Here is a 24,225-nt window from a genome sequence, read left to right as displayed (position 1 = left end):
TACCCAATTAACCGTATAATACCTGGGTATAAGGAACTAAATGTATACAAGAGAAAAAGGTATCAAGGAAACAATACGAAAAGCATCAGTGAAGAGAGCACATTTAATTACCCCTTCAAGGATATCTAATATTCATTGTGATGTACATCAGAAATCAATTTCAAATACACACAGAGAAAGGCGCTTATTCAAAGAGAAACGCAACATACATCACAAAAAATCATGTACATATCAATGAACAAAGGACATAGTACAAATGACAATAACCCAAAGCAAGTTATTCACAGTCTGACAGACATTGGATGGAGGAGTCACTAGAATTATAGTGATTCTTACATTGACGTGGGGATACTCAGAACTGGGCCACTTAGCCTTTTTTAGTGTTCCCTTTTTGACTACCTCTCAGTGGTTCGCTTGCAAGTATGAGGGGGACACTGGTGTGAATAACTTTCTTTGGGTTATTGTCATTTGTACTATGTCCTTTGTTCATTGATATGTACATGATTTTTTGTGCTATATGTTGTTGTGTTTCTCTTTGAATAAGCGCCTTTCTCTGTGTGTATTTGAAATTGATTTCTGATGTACTTCACAATGAATATTAGATATCCTTGAAGGGGTAATTAAATGTGCTCTCTTCACTGATGCTTTTCGTATTGTTTCCTGGATACCTTTTACTCTTGTATACATGTTTGTACACCTCAGCAGGACCAGTGTGCTCACGCTCGCCTGAGAAAGATAAACAGTGAGAGGGAGAAAGAGCAAAAGAAAAGGAGGGGAATAAACACAGATGGGCTGAAAGGGGTGAAAGCAGGGGAGAGAGAAGGGGGACAAACAGCAAGTGAGAGACACATCCTTACCCGTGGTGAGAGCTGAAGGCACCGCCTGCCTCCTCGGCAGCCAGGCGTGCGGGCTCTCCCTCTGACCTCCGTATTTGTAGAGCATTCAGGCTCTCTAGGAAGGACGTCACTGGGGGTGGATGGTGCCTAGAAGGTCTGCAGAGGGCACAGTGAGGGAAATGAACATCAGTACCAGAATACTGCACTAATTTGTTTACAGGATAGCTTAAGTATATAAGAAGTGAGGGCCAAATACTTCTATTGCTGTTTTACTAGAGGCTAAGTACGTTTTATACTGTGATTAAGAAGGGTGCATGAAACGTCCCAGTAAGACAGAACTCGTAAGTAGATTCTTCAAGTTTATTGTAGAGCATAAAGTAAGGCGACCAGCAAAGCAAACGACAACCAGCAACTGTCAACCCTCTTCCCAACATTCCTATTCCACCTCAGCAATTGTTGCCAAGGTGGATCATGCGCCAACAGTTCTGAACAGAACCCAACACATCTTTCCCTTTATAATAAAACTCAAACAACAAAACTACAAACCATCAATATACAAAACGATAATAAAATCATGCATATCTTACATACTGTAACCTATAAATATAAACCGGGATAAAGGAGAAAAAATTATAAAATTTTTGTGAAGACTAAAAACATGTAAAATGGGTCAAAAAGGAAACCCCACATAATCCTTGAAACGAGAAGGTACCTTCCGCATCCTCACAGACCTTCCTGAGGTCATACCATCCTGATTCTGTAAGTCTTCAGGGTCATTTTTGGACTGCTCATACCCTTCACTGCATTTCCCTTTTTGCTTGGTCCAGGTCTCTTTGTTCCACCATTTCACCACCCATATCCTTGACCACCTCAATTTCCATCAGCTGGGCGATGGAAATTCGCCACAAAACCTGGTAGTCTTACTTTTACCCAATCCCCATTGTTAAAAAGAGATTTTCGTCTTCCTTTTATCAAATCTGTGCTAGTATACTTCTCAGGAACCCTACTACATCTGTCCTTGACATGCTCGAGTTTAACATGTGACACTTTCAAATCATTCATCCAAGGTCTTACTAATTTGGTGGCCGCCATCCTTCCTTTCAACAAAACAAAAGGTGAGACATTTGTGGTAGCACATGGAGTGGTGCGCAATGCCCACAACAAATCCATAAGTTCTCTCTACCAATTCTACCCATTAGCCCCTGACATTAGAATGTTATCCCTGATGATCCTGTTGTAGCGTTCCACTAAACCATTACTGAGAGAATGGTAAAGAGAAGTAGTAATGTGCTTTTTCCCCCAATGAGACAAAAATCTCTGAAACTACTTGGAAGTAAATTGCACCCCATTGTCCGTGATAAATTCAACTGGTGCGCCTTCCCTAGAGAAAAAAAACTGCAATACCTTTTCCGTGTTGGCTGATTTCATAGACTGTACCACTGGCGACCGTGTGCCGTAATCCACAAGTACCAAACCATACCTACTACGTTCATTAAAAACATACATGGGCCCAATAATATCCAAACCCGACTTAAACCATGGTTTATCTGGAGCAGAAAATGCTTCAACCGGGATGGGAAAAGTCACTTGGGACTTGTCACTCACAGTGCAAGCCATGCAATACCTGAAGAAATGCTCCACACTCCGATCCAATCCCGACCACCAGAACAATTTTCTGATCCTCCTCTTCTTGGCTCTAATACCAACATGCCCTTTGTGAGCCAAAGCTAAAATCTTGCCTTGCACATTCAACGGCACCACCAACAAATCAGACCTCCTCATCACGTAATTCTTTATACACAACTCAGGAAATACATGTTTATAGGAATTCGAACTGGAACCTTTTGGCATCCATCCTTTGCCCAACATTTCGGCCACTTCTTGCATCACCTCTTCGCCTAACACTGCTTTCCTCCACTTTTCTTCAGAGATACACCCAAAACCAGCCTCTTCTAGCGACAGAAGTTGGACGGGAGAACACTGCCTCACCACCCAGCACAGTTCGCCCCTTAGCATTATGCAAATGTAGTTAATTTTAAATGCTTACTTGAATTTTTGCTGAAATGTTTCACCAAAGTTGGTGCAGGTTAGTGCTGTGAATCTCTAAACACATGTTTCTGGATATAATCCTTAATCAGTAGAGATAAAAAACGAAATTCATCTGGTGTTGCTGAGAATGCAACCACAATCCTCTCAGGTCTCAGTACATCTCACTGGCGTGCAGGTGCATCTCTAAAAGCCTTTCGGCTCAAGGAAGCCTTTTCAAACAGAAGGGGGATAGGAGCACACTGCCTCACCTCCCAGCACAGTTCGCCCCCTAGCATTATGGCAAATGCAGCTCACTTTAAATGCTTACTTGAATTTTTGCAAGAATGTTTCACCAAATTTAGTGCAGGATAGTGCTGTGAATCTCTAGACACGTGTTTCTGCATATAATCCTTCATCAGTAGAGATAAAAAATGAAACCATTACTGAGAGGATGTTAAAGAGAAGTAGTAATGTGCTTTATCCCCCCAATGAGACAAAAAGTCTCTGAAACTCTTTGGAAGTAAATTGCAGCCCATTGTCAGTGATAAATTCAACTGGTGCACCTTCCCTAAACAATAAGGACTGCAAAAACTCCCATACCTCTTCCATGTTGGCTGATTTCATAAACTGTACCTCTGGCCACCTTGTGCCAAAATCCACAGGTACTAATCCATACCTACTACGGTCGTTAAAAACATACATGGGCCCAATGATATCTGAACCCGACTTAAAAAATGGTTTATCTGGAACAGGAAAAGCTTCAACCGGGCTTGGAAAAGTTACTTGGGACTTGTCACTCATAGCGCAAGCCATACAATCCCTGACAAAATGCTCCACACTCCAATCCAATCCCGACCACCAGAACAATTTCCTGATCCTCCTCTTGATGGCTCTCATACCAACATGTTCTTCATGAGCCAAAGCTAAAATCTTGCCTTGCACATTCAACAACAAATCAACAAATCAGACCTCCTCATCACACAATTCTTTATACTCAACTCATAAAATACATGTTTTTAGGAATTTACACTTGAACTGGAATATTTTGGCATCCATCCTTTGCCCAATATTTCCGCCACTTCTTGCATCACCTCATCGTCCAACACTGCTCCCCTCCACTCTTCTTCAGATACACCCAAAATCAGCCTCTTCTAGCAATGCCAGTATGTTATCCTCCTCACATTCCATGTCAGTAATCTCGCTTTTGAGTGGCAACATGGATAAGCAATCTGCAAAAAAGTTTTTTGCACCTGCAATATACTGTAAAATGAATTGGTACTCCATCAGTTTATAATGCCATTTGGCTATACGAGGACTGGCCTTGCTAGCTCTACTGGTAGTAAATAAATTTAACAGTGGCTTTTGGTCCATGCGAACAACAAATTATGAACCCCACAACTCATTCCTGAGAGTGCTATTGGCTTTTCTGGCTAAAACCACAGGAGATAACTATTCTGAACTTTCTATTGGCTCAATTATACCCTGTTGCCACAAACCTTGTAATCCTGCTCCAACTCCTTTCTCATAGCAAAAGGTGCCCATCTAGGTTTGTAGACCACTGCCTGGTCCCCTTCCTTCAAAACTATACGGTGTGAAAATCCTTTGATCCTTCCCAATATTTTGCGAAATACCTTAGGAAAAGCTGTTTCCCAGCTTCCTACCTCAACTGCCCACATAGATTTGCATTCATCCTTCAGTAAAACTTGATCAGGACTATTAGGATTCAATATGATGCCTACATTTCTCTGTTCCACCCATCCCAATAAACTTGCCTCGTCCTTTGCAACAGAAACAGTGGCAGGGGTGCTATGACCTTTAAAATGCAAAACAGTGTCGAATTAACCCAAACTTTCCACTGGCTTACCCCCATAAGCAAGAGTTTTAACTTTAAGGTGACTTTTTGTTATTTTGTTCCACTCCTCAGCACCTATGAAGGTAAAAAATGACTCTGAATCTGCCATCATGGACATAGGAATGTCAACACACCAATTTAACAAATTGGTCTTTTGACACCCATAGTATCTAATTTAGGTACCTTGTTTTGTTCAATTCCAGTAGAATTGGACATCATCATGACTTCATTACCTTCCTCATACCCTGACTCAGAACTATCCTCTGATGCACACTCTGGAGAAAGGACACGTTTGGTATTTGGAGTGAAACTCTTTGCTTTAAATTTACAAACCTTAGCAAAATGTCCCCTTTTTTTGTACATTTTGTGCATGTCTTTTCAACAGCTGGACACGAAGAAGCATTACCCAAATAATATTTACTCCCACACCTCTTTACCACTTAAAGACCACTCTTTTTTTCCACTTTCTTTACTGCAATATCAGGGACCACCGCATGAACACGTTACTCTAAGGCCATCTGGTCCATATATCTGGCCGTTGCTTCTACACCCTTCGCTATATCCAAAGCCTTATACAAAGTTAGGTCCTCTGCAGTCAATACTTTTGTTGCACCTTTTTACTGCTAGTTTTCTCCACTAATTGGACTCTCAACATCTCGTCTTCGAATGTCTTGTACTCACACGTACAGGCCAACACCCTGAGGTAGCACATAATATTTCCATGGTCTCTTCTGGGCGTTGCCTTCTCATATAAAATGTGTACCTTTTCATGATGATGTTGCGCTTTTTTATTTTTTAACGAGAATCCAAAATTGACAGCAGAAGCATAATCATCAACCGCATCCCCTTCACACAGCTACAGCTACAGGTAAATGCTTCAGTATTGTGCTGCCTTCTGTGCCCAAAGAATGGCATGACAATGCCAGCTTTTTCTTTTGAGTGAATACCTCCCCCTCTACAGCTTCCATGTAAGCTTCAAAACCTTCTAACCATGCTTCCCACTCTTTAGGGGGATTACCCAGAGGGGAGAGAAAAGGAAAAGGTGGTAACACTGCCTGCTGCATATTGAACACAAGAGGTACACAGAGCTAAAATGATAAAAAAGTCTACACAGTTAAATGCACCTGCAACTTAAAACAATATGCGGCAAAGGATAGTCATCAAAACAATTTGACAATAAGACACTGTCCTGGATGCCTAAGAAAATACCATTTAAACATCTTAGAGAGTACTTTAGAGCATTCCAAACAATGTATGTACTGGTGTGCGCACCATGGATAAAATGCACGCACACAAGATCAACAGGTGTGCGTGTCATTGATGCAAACAACATATGAGAAATAGGAGAGAATATCAAAAGTGCTCATGATACTTAGGTGTGCGTATCACCGATGCGCACAATGCTAATTGTTACTTGCGACTCAAACAGAGTACAACGTAACCGCTCTTGGTTGACTTTGCCTCAATCCAGGTCTACAAATCACAGATGCGCAACAGATCAAAGCTTCGCTTGCCAGGAAAAATGGCCTCAGAAATAAAGTGTGCATAAGGGTGTGGCTATTTCCGGAAACTGGACTCCGTGCACGCCAGGCAGAGCCGGCACAGGTAAGAGCGGTGGAGTAGGGTGGGGGAGTAGACAGACTGTAGTGTAGTTCCTATAGGCTCATTGGAATGATATACACTATAGTTTTGACATAGGACTGAGGTCAGTATGTCTCTATCGAGTACATTAAACTGAATTACTTGTGTGTGCCAGCTAACTCAGAGGTCACTAGAAACTTCTCGAATAAACAAGAAGGGATTCGTTTCTGACAACCACATAAACATGACAACTTTGTTTCCCTTAGAGACGGAACAATCTCAGAACCGTGGAAACAATAGTTAATAGTTTCACTCAGTCAATCGTGCATGCTTCGTTTCTACAGAGTTGCACAGAAATAGAGAGACGGGCGTTTCAATAAAAAGGTATATTGAACAGTTTTATTTCTCATGCAAGAGATATGAACTGCTACAATCGTGAGACAGGATGCGAAGTACAATACGTACAGGGTTAGCAGTAAGATAAAATAATACTGAAATAGCATGCTTTCTAGCTATGACATATAATCATAAAGTACAAAATAAATAACACAGGCTAAAATGTGGATACTCATCTGATGCTTCTAAATAGTTCTACCCCAGTGTACCTAACCTAAGTGTAGTACGAGGTAAGAAGTAGGTGCTGATTTCTAAAGTATAGCTAGCAATAGTTTTAGTTTTGCCAAGAGTTGCCAAAAGTTCTAGTCGGCTCCATACCTTAGAATGTGTGAGGTTGAAATCTCTTTCCGGGACTCGATGTCTAACACCCTGCAATGGGAGTCAGAAACACTGGAGCTGGATTCTCTGCGAGGAGGATGACAGCGTCTGGTCAGTGCATCAGGCGGGAACTCGATCTCCTTCCAAACTTGCTGTGGCAAACCGCAAGTAGGCAGTCGAACTGGACCGCACCGAAACCGTGGTTTGCCAGGGCAAGTGCAGGTATATTTATACCTTGAAGGTGTTTAGGAATGCCTGTATTGACGTAAAAGTCGGGCATCGGAACGTCATGAATGAACCCCTAAGGAATAGATGTTCATGCATACTAAATGAGTTCTTGGAGAAATCAATATCCAAGCAAGGGAAATTCCTAAAGGCTTAAGAGTCTGGTTTTCCAAGAACTCGTTGTGACGTGGATTGACGGATGTAGGAGACCATGCCTGTATTTGGATAGCATGGACAATGCCTAAATAAGGGCTGGATTCTCTATGCCTAAATAAGGGCAATATGAATTGTACCTATATAAGGGCATAAATCGGGAAACCTATATACGGAATCTAAATCTACACACAACACCCACTCCAGTTTCGTATAAACGACATTACTAAATCCCAAACATACTAGCCTCTGATGAAAGGCCTTCACTGGCTGCCTGTGGCCATGCGGGGTCTTTTCAAATTGGGATGCACTATCTTCGAATCCCTTTACGGGAACAGTCCAGCCTTCATCTCATCTAAAATGATGCGTTACGTTCCCAATCGCTACCTCCGATCTGCCCACCTGAATTTGCTAGTCACCCCCACATTCAAACGCAAAAAACTGGGCGGCGCTCGCTTTGGAGTATTGGCCCCGCAGTTCTGGAACTCGCTCCCGCTGGAGTTAAGGACAACCACCTCCTATGTTTCATTCAGAAAACTGCTGAAGACTTGGCTATTCTCTCAGGCCTACGACAACTAGCTCTCTTCTCCTCTGCTGCCTCATGTATCTCTAAGCGCCAAGAAACCGTTGGTGAACGTGCGCTTAACAAATTCACTGTAACATAACATACTAGACATACCTAAAAAAGAGTATCGCATGATTAGCTAAAACATGCTAAAACATATCTAAAAATATATGTCCTAAAATGCATTACAAAACTATTGCTATGCATAAGGTGCTGTACATATTAAAAGCAATATTTCATTCTAAGCATATGTGTGCATTGGAAAAGCTAAAAAGAATGAACCAGAAATAGATACACATGATGAAATGGCTCGTTAATACAGAAAAAAAGGGCCGAAACCATTTCATAGCAGGTTAACACAAATCATTTGTTGATGTGACAAGGTGGCATAATGTCCCTGGAAGATTTTCAAAGAAATTTGTTCTCTATGAATAGTTCTACTATAAGCAGAATACTGTGGCAAAAAATGAAAAAAATACAAATCTGGAAGAAAAAAATTAATCATAGGAAAAAGTTCCAAAGTTAGTCCCTTGTCTGAAAAGAAGAAGGCCAAATTCAGAGTCTCATCGGAACACTGTGTGCCTGAATCAAAAGTCAGTGTGTGGGCCTGAAGAAAACGTGAAATCTTCTGATTCTGTAGACAAAAAGTCATCTACCGTTGTAGGTGAAAGTTGGAATACCTGGTTTAGAAGATTAGTTGCAGATAGATGTGAACTATCACCTTCAGCATTGGTTGCATCAGCAATGTTCGAATCGGATGTTACCTGGGTGCCTGATGTTTCCTCTCGTACCTCAGCAGTAGCAATTTGCACCTGTGAGATCTCAATGAATGCCGTCATCAGGATTGGTAGCCGCTGCGGACAACACAGAGCATGGGCCGTGACCGGGTCCAGCAGAGTATCGATATCCGTAAGCATGACTGATGGGAGTGTTAAACAGATGTCTAGCACGCATTCTTCACCGCAGAGCAGGCAGTGTAGAACAGGTAAGATGTCATTTTGCCAGATTGCTCTGAATGACAGAGACCATGTGGTATTTAATGCTCGTAGACGAGGTAAACCCAAAATTTGGACGATGCGCTCACGACACTTCATCTCTAATAGAGCTCTCTCTATGGTGCCAGGAGTGACGCTGGTGATGTGGCTTGCCATATCGTAGCAGTAGGAGCAAAAATAGGATCCCTGCAACAAGTGCTAAAAGGAGCGGCAGTCCGCCAAACACAGAGTGCACAAAGTTTGGAAATATGCTGAGGACTGCTTGAAAAGGTGCTAACAGACCTGCACATACGGTCTTAAATACATGTATAATACCGCTCGTATCAGACATGTTTAAGATACGACCTAACATTTCTGAGAAATATACAGGGCAGTTTGTATACAAAAGGGTATGTATCTCGGCAGAAGTCCTTGCAGCTTGGAGATCATAGGTTTCTCTGGCCGAGGTCAGTGGCACTGTTTTTTGTAAAAGAATGGCTTTTATTCTGCTTAGAGTATCAATTTGTATAGAAGAGATGTTCAGTGAAGGCCATAAAGGTGACTCCCTGACTGTGTCTATTTGTGGAAACAAGATTTGCATACAGCAAGTGACCCTGGATGTAACAATAACTAGATATGGAATACCTGGCAACATGCCACAGCAGCTGTGATCATTCAACATAATGTAACTCCCATTCGAAAGTTGGCCTAAAATTGGATTAATCACTGCAGCCAGTGAACCTTGCAGGTGACAGGATAAGTTTGTAGTGGACCCATCACAGGCCCCGTGTAAGTTAATACCCTGACAGAGTAGAGAACCGCTCAGTGCGTGTTCACAGTTTTCACCGCTAAGAAACACTTCACGTTCCCCACTCCAACATCTATGTGTGTAAGGTAAATCCCAGGATGTCTTGATGTATTCTTTACCCAACCTTTCATATTTGCCTACTGGTATAGGTTTTAGGCAATACTGAAAATGGGAAGTTGTAACAGGCAGAGTAATTTTACCATGTATGATCAACTCAGTAGGTGGTTTTTCTGCCAGGGTGAATGGTAATTTTTCCAGTTTTTCAATGCTCAGCATAGTGTAGTCTGCTCCCCTTTGTGCCAGTCTGATCTGTTTATCAGTGAGATTGAATTCTGAAAACAGTGACGTAGTGTTGATTAAACGCCAAGGCACATAGCCTGCACGCAAATGTTGTAGCATCTAGCCCAATAGCATGATAGAACGTAGCTGAGACTGACCATGTTGCAACATGACCAAGTCTTGTTCCATGATGTCTAAGACAGAAGATACAATGCTGTCCAATGAATATATTCTGGACGACAGAGTCGTTAACCCATTGTCTACTACAGAGAGAGTTTTCTCTAAATTAATACGATCAATTTCTCGTATTCGTTCTGCAGTCTCTGCTTGGGTAACCTTCCATGCTTCATTAGAAGCAGCGTAGATACCGGCATATATGAAACGTTTTTGACGCTGTTTTCTTGGTCCTAGCAAGAAGTCCCTAAGGTCTGCGCCTTTTTGAAGTAAAGTTAAGTGTTGTTTTACATCCTTCAGTGTAGCTTTTTGTAGTCAGTCAATGCAACATTTCCCTACACTGTATGTTGTTACTACCCCTGGATGCTGTCTTTGAACATAGCGTGGGTCTGGCCTATTCATAGTGAAACCCTGTGTTTTGTTCAGGAATCGATCTTGACAGTCGTTTGTGTCTGTGGGCCAGAGCAACCATTTTTTCCATTCTGGATCTGATCTGTTGTGATGCAAAATATTATGTACGTCGACCTCCCCCTGTGTAGTGCTATTACTTGCAGGTATAGGTATGGTCGGTGTGTTCACGTCTTTGATCCTGGCTAAACCAAGACAAGACGTTTGTTGGACAGTGTCATTCAAAAACATAATTTGATCAGGGATGAAACAGGCTCTAAACAAAGCTTCTACCCCCTGTACTTGCCAATCTTTTGTACCCCAGACAGTTTCTGTCTCAATATTGTCTATCCAAAAGTCGAAACCCTGTCAGTTGGGCAATAAAGGCTGCAGAATAAATCTGTTTCGTATTGGTTAACACATTTTTCGTTCCTGTCTTGTTCATGTTTTTAAAGTAAAACATTTCTGGATTGGACAAATTGTAGCCTGAAAAATATAGAAATTTCATTGCAAAAGTTTTCGAACTACCCTTTGGAGGTGTAGGACAATGATCCCATTGGTTATGCATAAATACACTTCTAGGTGTTGCAGATTTATGCAAGAAATTATGACCATAGTGGTTATAACAATACATTTGTTCATAGTCTGATGAACCCTCTAAATATTCATGATTTGTGAATACTGCAGAAATCTCTAGATCAGACATCATGTTATTAACAGTCTCGAAGTTCCAATCATCAGAAAAGGTACTAGAGGTAATAAAGTCACTTAATCAAATCTTAAATAAATGTGGAATCTTCAAAAGCTCTGACGGGCCAAAAATGTCATATTCAGTTCTGTTCCAAACTATACCCTCTGGTATAGGAACGGCTGTGATGTTCACTGCTGACAAGTCTATTGCTTCACGATGGGATGATTTGTGTGGCTGGAGAAGTAGGTTCACACTTTTACTTGCTGTGTCCCTTTGAATATATCTTCCATTTATCAGCATACCCAGAGTTATTACCAGAGTTAACCAAAGTAGAAAGAAGAATATTCCAAAACAATCCATAGTTCAATCCATGGTGAAACCAGATGAGTCTTTTTCAGGAGATGAAAAATCTGTTGCTTGTTCTTTGAAAGTTCTTTGTGCTGGCGTCGTTTCAGGTTCGCTGGGATCCTCAGAAAACGTATCAAAGTTAATGAAATAGCCAGAGACTGTTCTGTCAATGGTTGGAATTGCATCAGGATTTGTTGAATTCGCTGGAACCAGTTGATCACTTGCTACTTCATTGTAGACATGTGTATCAGGACGAACTGTTATTTGGGTTTAAAGGGACAAGTTCCATAGCTTTGTTGCTTAGTCCTTTATTTCTCACTGCAGAATCTTCAAAGGTGATGAGTCTCTCAGTTTGAACCTCTTGGATTGTAGCCAGAGGAGTGCGTCTGCTACATTGGCGGAGTCCACTTGGCCTACTGCTTAGTATCGGCCACATAGTGTGGTTTGATCAGGTCGATGGACACAAATCTTTTCTCCTTTTTACCAGCAAGGGGCGGCAAAAGTACTGTTCTTGATCCGTGGATTGCTAGGTCAGGTACTGGTTGTCTGTAAGAAGGCCCAAATTCCTTCTTGTCTGCGATCTTTTCTCTGACTACATCACCAAGCTTTGGGATCCGGACAGGCCTTGCTGGGACGGCTGGTTTTTCCCCAGTGAACGTTGGCTTCAGGAGCACGTTGCTTTGTTTCGTTCTTAGTTCATTTAAGTCCTGTAAAACAGCCAAACGATCTTTGACATCAAATTTCTTATTTTCCATCACTGTGCCTTGCATATCAAGATCCGGTACCAACATTCTAGTTCCAAATAGAACTTCATATGGAGTGACTCCCCCTAGAGAACTTCTTGGCAAGTTGTTAAGTGCGCGCTGGACCCCATAAAGGTGTTTGGCTCACCCATCACCTGAACCGAATACCCTAGCTGTTATAGACTGCTTTATGTCACGGTTTTTTCTTTCCACAACAGAATTTCCCTCAGGATAGAATGGAGAAGAATACCGCAATGCTACGGCCAAACTGACCATGGCTTCTTTGTAAGTTTGAGAGCCAAACGCAGGATCCTGGTCAGAATGTAGTGTGCCAATTGCGTATGTGCCGATAAAGACTCGCAAATCTTTTATAACAGTTCGAGCGTCAGCCGAGCGCTGAGGCCACATCCACAGGAACCTAGATTTAGTGTTTGTGGGACTGCATTTGTCCAAGAGGACGCCTGCATGTAGATAGTCTAATGCTGTCTAACATTGGTGTCTGTACTGGGCTGGCTATGTTGTAGACAGGTGCCTGGTGGCGTTCTGTACTGCAATCGCTATTGCAATCTATGCAGTTATTGATGAAGATATGAATCAGCGTATTCCTTCCTGGCCACCAGTACATCTCTTTTAGTTCTAAAATTGTTTTAGAGATCCCCTGATGTGTCAGACCCTCTCCCAGATGTGCTTCGTTCCATGTTTGGTATTACCCTATCCCCCACTCCAGGGATTCAAGCAAACGGAACGCTGTTTGCATCAATTATATATGAGTGGAAATTTATTATAGGTAATGCTGCACCGCTGCCTTTGCTTGAAGCATTGACAGCCAGCATTATTTCACTGTCTATTTTAGTTTTTGAACGAGTGATTGCAGCTACGGAATCCGTTTGCACAGCCCCTTTCGTGGCTTCATCAGGCAATGAATTCCCTTCAACGTGAACGCCATCACGTTGATGACTCAGCGTGTGTATCACATGAGTGTTTTGTAGTCCGTTTCGCAACTGAACTACTTGTTCCCAAAGCGTTTTATGCTTGATTGTGCCACCTTTTGCATCTTTGAAACCGTTTTGAAGCCAATTCTGTAAATATTAATTGTAAGATTGAACACAGTAAAAAAAATCGCACACTATGAGTGTGGGAATTCGCGATCCGTGTTTTCAAGTGCCATCTTGAATGCTTGTAGTTCAGCTCGCTGTGCTATACAATCTCCAAGAGATTGCGTTTTTGTGACCATTGGTCTGAATTTGCCATCGCGCATACTACCTCTAACGATCGCGCACGCTGCACTGTAAGCTTGTTTACTCTCCGTAGCGGGTTGTGCAGATCCGTCAGTATAAATTATAAATTCGTACTGATCAAGAGGGAGAATTTCAGTAGGCAGAGGACATTCGTGTTCGTATTGCAGGAATGCTTGTGTTTTTAAATAAGGATCAAAAACATATTCAACATCAGTTGCAGCAAGAGAATTAACGCCTTGTATCCATCTCGGATGTAAAGCTTTTGTATTCGGAATGCTAGCTTTAGTAACTGCCTCTAAGGCTGGTACAGGAGTTACGACCATAATATGTTTCCCCTGTGCTAGGGCTCTTTCTCTTGCTACAGCGGTTTGAACTGCTGTCAGAATCTTTTCTGTAGAAGTGAATTTCATTTCTGCTGGTGTATAGAAGTGTGATTTGTATGCAATTGGTACTTTTTCACCTTCGTTAAAAGTTAAGTAGGTGAATCCACATTGACCCGGAATTATTCGGATCACTAAGTTGCGTACATTTACGCGTGTTTGCAAGTGTTTAGCTGCTAACATGTCTGTTTGAAGTGAACGTAGAATTTCTGTGTGTTCTTGTGTCCAAGTTGTGGCTTTGAAATCAGGTTTGATTAATTCGTAGAGAGGTTTAACCCTCTCTGCGTAGTTTAGAATGTATGTTCTTCCAAAGTTCAGGAAACCTAGAATCGACTAAGTTCTTCAGCGTTTTTGGAGGTTGGAGCAGCGCACACTTTTCTAAAAAGTTGGCTGCCAGGCTTTTGCCTTCGCTTGAAAGTTCATATCCAAGGATAAGGACGTTCAAATGGGCACTTCTGGACTTTTTAAAGTTGAATTTGTAACCCTCAGAGGCAAAGCCAAATATAATGGTGTTCACCCTGTTCAAGTGTCTGTTAGGGGTGGGGTTTTTAGTAACATCAAGAAGAATGGCACTCGGGCTAATGCGTGCACTGTCTATGGACCTGTATTGGGACGGTGCTACCAGGTCGGGGGAATAATCCGATAACCCCCGGAAATGTGTGAATCACAGGATCCACACTGTAAAAGTAAGCACATTCCTGGGCACACGTGATGAGGATATTATAATGTTGGCATCTGTTTCAAAGCGTTATGTAAAAGCAGTGGTCGACACCAGTATAAGTTCGCAAAGGTTCTTTATATATAGCAGCAACGACTGTGTTGATCAGAACAAAACCAGCCGACACGTGTTTCGTCACTAGGAAAGGTCCCGTGACTCATCAGGGCTGGGGAGGATACAAAACATGGGGTGAGTGGAAGGAAGGGGTACAATAGGGTAACCTAGAAGTTAACTACACAGGGAATAGTGAGGAAGGGATCACCCTAGGTGTGGCTAAAAGGAAGAGCACTGTGCGACACGTATGGTGAGAGGTGACTTTAGTGAATGTGCCACTCTCATGATTCAATGCTCATGATGAAGGCACGGGCAAACATGGCAACACTGTGACTGTTGTAAATGTGCCGGTTTCATGTAATGGTAAAAATGATCAAGAACGCGGGAAAACATGTAACATGAAGTAGTGTGGTATGCAAAACGAGTGCGAGCAGTAGTGGATGCTAGGGTGTCAGAGTATCCCAGTGGACAACATGAAAGGTACACAATTGCGGTGGAAACGGTATCATACATCATGGGCAGTGAGCGCCAACATAAATCATCAGGAATTATTTAAAACAAGAGCCTCGAAAGGAGCGGGCGGTAATACTGCAGGTGGCGAAATGGGGAGTGAGAGACCCTTGGGGCAGGGATGACGGAAGGTACTCAGACGCGGAAACGTGACAAACTAAAGCGATGGGTAAGCAGTTGATGTAAGGTGTAGAGCTAGTTACCTTAAATGCGGGTAACTAAGAAGTGGAACAAGCCCCTGTGTGGGAGAGAAGTGGGAGGACAGGAGTCAGTAAGGCTGGGAGGCAACCACACGAATGGAAATCTACACAGGAGTCGGTGAGTTAAAGTAATGCTCACCAAGGGACCGGTGATAATTCCAACCCGGTCGGGGCGTGTAGAAGACTCAGAGTGCTGTGGATAATGGTACTGGAAAGCGCACCGCGTTGGGAATGCGGTACGGGAAGAGGAATTATGGCCGCTGTGGGAGACGATGCGGAGTTAGGTGTGCATAAAATACGCTGAATTATAAGAGGGCATGCGCAGAAAGACATCTACCAGGCTGAGGTATAGCCGAGCGGTACGAGCAAAATCAGCAAGCCGGGGCGGGTGCGCTGAGTCGACGGATTGGATGATAAAGCTGTGGGGAATAAAGTTGGAAGTTGGAGCTAGAAGTACAATGGATGCAGGACACACTCAATATGGACAGAAACCGAAGTAGGCTCACCCTAGGGTTCCAAAGTGTAAACATCCAGTGTCTGGCTTCATGGCGGGGTTCAAGACGCCGGGTTGGCGGTGAGCTAAGTGCGGTTTGGGAGCTGAAAATGAGGGGTAGAGCTGTAAGGCTGCAAAATTAAAGGAAGGAGCTCTGGAGCTCTCAAAACGGGATGTAAAAAAGGGAAAACTCAACCCAGAAACGGGAAAAGTTAATCGTACACGTGGAGTGCGCGTGCTGAGTAGCGAAAGAGCCTGGAGGGTGACCAAGAGAGAAAAGGGAATGTAGTTAGTGGCAGCCTTGTAAGAGGCAAACTCTGCGGTGGGAGTAAAGGTGGCGATGCAGCAGCAAGGCAGGTTACCTGTGTACTCTGGTGGTCGGAGCCGGAAGACACTGGAGCCGTGTAGGTAGACAGGGTAAGAAAACACGGGAAAGGGGCGTTATATATACGGCCCTTGAGCCTAAACACTAGACTGCCTTGGAAATAAATGACTGGTTCATAGCAGGCTGCCATGATGGAAGGCTGGGGGCGTAGGAGGTGCGCATGCGCAGGAGAAATGACGGGCCGGCAAGGCTGTTGCCGTGGTGACCGGGCAAATAAGACGCACTCAATATCAGCGAAGAAGTAGAAATGCAGATTTCAAAAAAATAAAAGGTTGCTATGCGAACAAAGTCAGCCACAAGGCTGAAGCCATAAAAATATTAAAAGAAGGGAGAAATAAAGGGCGGACAGCGTCTGGAAGTGTGCAACACTAGCGCTCCGCCATTGGCCCTAGGCAGTGAACGTGGGAGGATGCTACTGTAGTAGGAAATGAGGTTACGCGCAAGGGAAGTATATCTGGAGACCACGTTCCATCTAGCTTGCGGTAGGCACTGCCAATGGCAAGAGACGTAGGAGAATGCTAAAGTAGTAGGAAGTAAGGTTAGGTGCAAGAAAAGTCAAAAAGTCAAACCGAGTTCTATCAGGCTGGCGCTTGGCTACTACCAAGGAAAGTGAGAGGAGGGAATGAATGTGAAACTCGTGATGTGGACAAGTCTAAGTGAGTGGCTGTACGTCGCCACCCAGAAAGGATAATCGGACACTGAAGAACAGCCGAACGTGGCGGCCGGAAAAGGATAAATGAGGGCACAAGGGTGTCCTGGATCAAAGGTTATTATAAAGGGGTCAGAGTTATAGTGATGCAGTGACAATAGAAACTAGCAAGTTACAGGAAGATACACAAGTGTGACATGGTTCACGGAAAGAGAAAACATATAATGACTTGAGGATTGCTTCAGAGAAACACGTTAATGTAACATGGTCGACAAAAACAGGATACAGTACTGACATGAGGATTAATTCATACAGAGTCCAGGACATTGATGCTATTTTTTAGGTCATTCACCCAGGAAGTAATGTCACTCGTGGTCAGTGTTAAGTCCATGGTGTACAGTCCGTAGACGCATGATCCACGTAGCTTCCAAGCGTCTGAGTTTTCTGTTACCACCTCTGGCATTGGTGGTTGCGACGTCGAATCAGAAAAAGGAGAACCATTTTCTTTGGCCTTGATTGGGGCAAGTAGCAGCATGTACTGCCATGGGATATCTCATGTCCTGTTGCTGTAAGGCTCTGATGTGCTCACCAATACGATCTTTCAGTGTTCTGATTGTGCTGCCGATGTACCAGCGTTTACAGGTGCATTCGAGAATATAGACCACGAATTTGGTGATGCAGTTAATGCTCTGCTTGATCTGGTATTGTTGTTTATTCATGGCTGTAAAACTTTTGACCCCGTGTTGTGCTAGTTTGCAGACCCCGCAGTACCCGCATTTAAAGAAACCTAGATTGTGGGTGGTGAGCCACGTGGGACTGGTGCTAGGGCCTGGGACACTGGGGCTGAGTCTTGTTCTGAGTGTCCTTCCTCTCCTATATGTGATTTGCGGCTTGGGTGGCATAACCTCTCTGAGTTTATTGTCAGCAAGTAATACATTCCAATGTTTGTTCAGGCTCTTCCTCATTGTTATCCCCATGTCGCTATAGTCAGTGATCAGACGGACTGGTTGGTCCTGCTCAGTGGTTACCTTTCTGGTGTTTAATGTGTCCTCCCTCTTTTTGTTGTTGATTCTCTTTTCTACAGAGCAGATCGTCCGGGCACTGTAGCCCCTGTCCTTGAATCTTTGTTTCATGTTGGTGATGCACTTCTGAAATTCTGGTTCCATACTACAGTTCTTTCTGGCTCTCATGAATTCCACGTAGGGATGTATGTATGGTATGTGAGTGGAATTTCAATATCCTCAAAAGGAATATATTCCTCAGGTGGTTCATCTTCTTTGTAGAAGGGAAACGTTTTAGTTACTGGATTTGATTTTGGGAATACTATCCATGAATAGAATACCTCTGGTGAGATTCATGTGCCTCTATCACAAAAACTGCCCTACCACCTCTTGGTGTTAGGCCGTGTTTTATAAGTTTTAGAGTGATGGCTCTCCTTAAATTTAGAGGGATGATTATAGCATCCTCGTCGGTTTCTTGAAAACCTGTATGATTAAAAGCTGCTGCGACTTGGTCGGCTACAGCCGCACCAGCATCGGTGTTTGTGCCGTTTTCGGACATGTTGAAATGAAAAATGCAGAGCAAGTTTCAAGGGAACAAAGATAAGGGGCCATATGTAGGTAACATACTATTTACCGATTCATAAATACTGAATTTTACCGATTCGGTATTTAAGAATCGGTAAATAGTATGTAGGTAAAAATTCGGTATTACTGAATCGGTATTTACCGAATCGGTAATGAGGCATACCTTCCCATTGATTCCTATGGGCCTGGAGGCCCATAGGAATCAATGGGAAGCCATTCACCATTACCGATTCGGTAAATACCGAATCGGTAATAGGGGGAGCATTTGCAAGGGTGGCAGGGTGTCACATTGACACCCTGTTGCACCCCTGAATCGTGCATGTGTGCACATGTGGCGCACATACATGCCCTAAGGGCATGTATGTCTGCCACATGGCACTGTCAAAACAGCAAAAAATAGATTTTTGGAAGGTATTCGGTATTTATCACCAACCTGTATTTGGTGGTAAATACCGAATCCTGAATACAAAAAAACACTCACTTGAGTGCTCCCTACATATGATTTAAGGATTCGGTAATTTACCAAATCTGTATTTTACCGATTCGGTATTTTACCGATCCATTACAGATTCGGTAAATTACCGAATCCTTAAATCATGCCTCCTACATCTCAAATGCCTAAATACCTGTCGGTAACGGGATATTTACCGAATTTCGGCCGTTACCGACCGGTATTTAGCTACCTACATATGGCCCAAGGTGCACAATATTTTGGAACACTGTATCCTCCAACGTTGAACAAATCAAACAGCTAATACATAGGATTTTTGTCCTACTCAGCTATGGCGGATATTATCCCTAACCACTCCAGACGTCTTATGAGTATTATGAGCAGGGGTCTCTGAGAAAAGCACGACTGAGTTACTTCAGTATCTAGCGTTAAATCAGTGCTTTACCAAACCGTTGGGCGCCATGTAGTGTTGTTCCTATATCCCTGATAGGCTCTGCACATTGGAATAATATACACTATAGTTTTGACATAGGACTGAGGTCAGTATGTCTCTATCGAGTACATTAAACATAATTACTTGTGTGTGCCAGCTAACTCAGAGGTCACTAGAAACTTCTCGAATAAACAAGAAGGGATTCGTTTCTGACAACCGCATAAACATGACAACTTTGTTTCCCTTAGAGTCGGAAAAATCTCAGAACCGTGGAAACAATAGATAACAGTTTCACTCAGTCAATTGTGCATGCTTTGTTTCTACAGGGTTAAACAGAAATAGAGAGACGGGTGTTTCAATAAAAAGGTTTATTGAACAGTCTTATTTCTCATGCAAGAGATATGAACTGCTACAATCGTGAGACAGGATGCAAAGTACAATATGTAAAGGGTTAGCAGTAAGATAAAATAATACTGCAATAGCATGGTTTGTAGCTATGACATATATTCATAAAATACATACATAAATAACACAGGCTAAAATGTGGATACTCATCTGATGCTTCTAAATAGTTCTACCCCAGTGTACCTAACCTAAGTGTAGTACGAGGTAAGAAGTAGGTGCTGTTTTCTAAAGTATAGCTAGCTATAGTTTTAGTTTTGCCAAGAGTTGCCAAAAGTTTCTCTAAGTTCTAGTCGGCTCCATACCTTAGAATGTGAGAGGTTGAAATCTCTTTCCGGGACTCGATGTCTAACACCCCGCAAGGGGAGTCAGAAACACTGGAGCTGGATTCTATGCGAGGAGGATGACAGCGTCTTTTCAGTGCATCAGCCGGGAGCTCGATCTCCTTCCGAACTTGCTGTGGCGAACCGCAAGTAGGCAGTCGAACTGGACCGTACCGGAACCGTGGTTTGCCAGGGCAAGTGCAGGTATATTTATACCTTGAAGGTGTTTAGGAATGCCTGTATTGACGTAAAAGTCGGGCATCGGAACGTCATGAATGAACCCCTAAGGAATAGATGTTCATGCATACTAAATGAGTTCTTGGAGAAATCAATATCCAAGCAAGGGAAATTCCTAAAGGCTTGAGTATGGTTTTCCAAGAACTCATTGTGACATGGATTGACGGATGTAGGAGACCATGCCTGTATTTGGATAGCATGGACAATGCCTAAATAAGGGCTGGATTTTCTATGCCTAAATAAGGGCAATATGAATTGTACCTATATAAGGGCATAAATCGGGAAACCTATATACAGAATGTAAATCTACACACAACAAGATGATGCAACAGGTAAAATAAAATTTAAAAAACATAAAACTACTTACCTTGCGCTCGCCGCGTAAATGCAGTGAGCGTGAAGTAAGTGGTTTTATATTTTATTTATTTAATTTTACCCGTCGGGTCGTCTGTCACCTTCCTCCCAACCCTGCCCCACCCCACCTCCCTACTACTCTTACCTGTGCCGGCCGCACCTGGGTCACGTGTTGACTCAGACGACCCTGGCTCCGGATTGCTAAGCAACAATGAAGAAAAGTGTCCGCCTTGAAATTGTATACACCCTGTCGGCTGCACAGGATTGTTGCTAAGCAACATACATCTTTGTGCAAAGACTCGTAGCTGAGCATTGCGTCAGTGACGTCACTCCTCCTCGACTTCACAAAATCAGGAAATCCAAAATGAATCATGCACTTCACGTGTCGTCTGCTCCGGCCAAAATCTGACCTGAGAAGGACAGCTACTATAAAGCTTCTCTCTTTCAGCTACTGTAAAGTTTTAACTTGCTGCTGTTGTAAATCAGGGTCTGAGGAAAAATCGCCTGCTCTGCCGGTCTACGATTTGTTTCCAGTCGTCGCGAGTGAAACATCCCAGTAAAAGAGGACTCGTAAGTAGATTCTTCGGGCCCGATTCACAGAACTAACTTAAGACAAAATCCTAAACTTACTACTTTTGGTATTCACAGAAGTTAGGATTTTGTCCTAAGTTTGACTTAAGACAAACTTAAGACAAACTTAAGACAGACTTAAGACAAACTTAAGACAGACTTAGGACAAACTTAAGACAGACTTAAGACAAACTTAAGCCAAAATCCTAACTTAAGTCTGTCTTAAGTCTGTCTTAAGTTTGTCTTAAGTTTGTCTTAAGAGGGGAGGAGCCTAGCGCGCATCCAAGATGGTCGCGTGAGCACAGGGCTCCCCGGACCCTCTCTGCTCCTCGGAATTTATCCTGAGAATATCCTGACGTGGCTTATGGAATCTGGGAGATAAAGACCAGCTGAGCGTATATCTCTTTTCAAAACTCAAATCGGACCTGGGAATCCTGAGTTGTCGTCGTCGGAACTTTTGGGACCCACCCGACGGAGGTGACCGGGGTGAAGGTGACCCGAGGGACCGGGCTGCAATTGAACAACAGCGGCTTCAGCGCGGTGCCAGCTGCCGATCCACCACTTTCGGTTTCGGTTTTGCACTTCAGGAGACCGGCAGGGAGGTGCGCTCGGGGTGGAGAGGTGCTTCCTGGGCCTCTGCATGAGGTTTTCTTTCATCTGCCACTAGAGCGCCTATCGCCTCGGACCCCCTATACCGACATTTTGTGGTCTTCTTGCTGGTGCCTTACACCTCTTGATTGGAGGTCCCCTCGGGTGACCGTGTTCACATGGGGGGCAAAGGGGGTCCCGAGGGCCGCAAGACCAAGGCTTCCCTCCGCGGGGGGGCAGTCCAGAGCAATAACATGGACCGCTACACCCAGGGCAGGGGGCCCTCTGGCGCTGCTGGCCTCCCCTCGGATACTGCGGAAGGAGGCGCGACCGCCACTACGGAACTATCCTTGCAGGACATTATGGGCGCCATTGATGGCATCAGGGAAACCATCGCGACGCAATATGAGGCCCTGGCCCGTAAGATTGACACTGTCGCGATCGATGTCACCCTGATCCGGGCCGACCTCTCCAAAACTAACGAGAAGGTCCAGGCTCTCGACGCACGGACCTCCACCCTCGGTGCGGATGTGTCGGATCTGCGGGCCGCGCTTGGAGACATCAGGGTGGTTAACGACCATATGGCCCGGCGGCTTGAGGACTTCGAGGGACGGGCCCGACGCAACAACATCCGCGTCATAGGTGTACCGGAGTCCTCTGACGGCCGCCCGGTTGACCTCGTGGTCGAGGAACTTATCCTGAAACAGTTGTCCTCGGCTGGCCTAAGTAAGTTCTTTGCCGTGGAGCGGGCCCATCGAGTTCCGGGCGGTCGGCCACGGCCGGGGGCCCCCCCGAGGCCTATCGTGGCCAAACTGTTCTACTACAGGGACCGCGACGCTATTCTGCAGGCCTCACGGACCCACTGCCCGGTTCGTCATGAGAACTCGACCATCAATTTTTACCCGGACTTCACGCAACTGGTCCAGAAACAACGGATGGGATTCCAAGGGGTGAAGCGTCGTCTCCGTGAGCTGGGCCTAAAGTATTCGATGCTCTACCCTGCAAAACTCCGAGTGGAACATGGGGATCGGACAGCCTTTTTTGACTCTCCTGTGGCTGCAAGTGACTGGCTGGACTCTCTGCCGGACGGAGGTGGCCGTCCCGGACCCTCTGCGGGCACCGCAGGTGATGGGTCCCCTTTAGAATGACTTTTGGTCCTTGATTTTGCCTTTTTGCACTGTACAGTCGGGTCTTATTTCATTTGCATATTGTGTTTTACCAGGACCAGCGAGGGGGGCGGGCGGGGACGGGTCCCTTACCTCCTCTGGGTTCTTTTCGTAGAATGGGGTTAGTGGGGCGACAGGCACACTGCAAGTTGGGGGGGTTTTTTGGCCCGCAGGGGTGCAGGGTGGGGGGAGTTGGTCCTGGGGTGGGGTTGGGGGGGAGGAGGGTTTGTTTTGCTGTGTGTTTTTTGTTTACAGGGCGAGGTACTGATTTTTGTCCACATTTGGGAACTGTGCTGCAGGCTGGGGGACCCTTGATCTATTGGGGGGGATGGGGGGGGACGGGTTGAGGCTTATGTCATGGAACGTCAATGGGTTGGGGGACCGTATCAAGCGGGGTGTAGTACTGCAATATTTGCGTCGTTTGACTCCTGATGTGGTGTTTCTCCAGGAGACGCATCTGGTTGGCAATGTTTGTCATGCAATGAACAGGGGGGGATACCGCCTCGTGGCCCATTCTGGTTTCACAACTGGTTCCAGGGGGGTGGGCATTCTGCTGCGAACCTCACTTCCGGTGGAGATCACTAAGATAGTCTCGGATGACAGAGGGCGCTATGTGTGTTTGATTGGGAGGTGGGAGGGGCAGCCCCTTGCCCTGGTTTCAGTTTACGTCCCCCCGGGCCTCCAGAACTCCACCTTCACTGACTTGGGTCGAATGCTGCTTGACCTTCCGGACAGCCTCCTGCTCATGGGCGGGGACTTTAATTCTGTGGTTTCGGGTGAACTGGATCGTCACCCACCAAGGACCCTCCCCGCTGCCCAGGCATGGCTGGGTGGGATGCTGGAGACCTTCGGCCTGGTGGATAGTTGGAGATTAATGCATCCGACCCACTGTCAATTCACCTTTCACTCGGGGGCGCATGGGAGTCTCTCTAGGTTAGACTACTTCCTTATGCCCGCGGCGCAGACTGGTCGGATTCGAGAGGTCAGGCACCTGGCGCGGGGTATCTCCGACCATTCTCCGCTGTGGCTTGTTTTTGACACCGGGCCGCGGTCTGCAGGGCGGATCGCTCCCATTAACCCATGGTACCTGCGAGACCCTACGACTCGTGACAGCCTGGTTAAGGCTATGG

At 44.6% G+C, this 24,225-nt stretch overlaps 1 protein-coding gene across 2 annotated transcripts in view; it reads right to left on the bottom strand.

Annotated features, from left to right (window-relative positions):
• LOC146809388 (uncharacterized) overlaps positions 1–24,225 on the bottom strand; it is a 114,638-nt gene that overhangs the window by 5,534 nt on the left and 84,879 nt on the right. For both annotated transcript variants that reach the window (XM_085616201.1, XM_085616200.1), the window contains exon 3: positions 858–992. In XM_085616201.1, coding sequence (XP_085472327.1) covers positions 858–992 — 135 coding nt within the window. The remainder of the gene's footprint in view (positions 1–857; positions 993–24,225) is intronic.

The sequence above is a fragment of the Triturus cristatus genome, chromosome 7, assembly GCF_964204655.1.
Source record: "Triturus cristatus chromosome 7, aTriCri1.1, whole genome shotgun sequence".
Taxonomy (NCBI): Eukaryota; Metazoa; Chordata; class Amphibia; order Caudata; family Salamandridae; genus Triturus; species Triturus cristatus.
The sequence above is the reverse complement of the archived record's forward strand: the minus strand, read 5'-3'. Positions and strand labels throughout refer to the sequence as shown.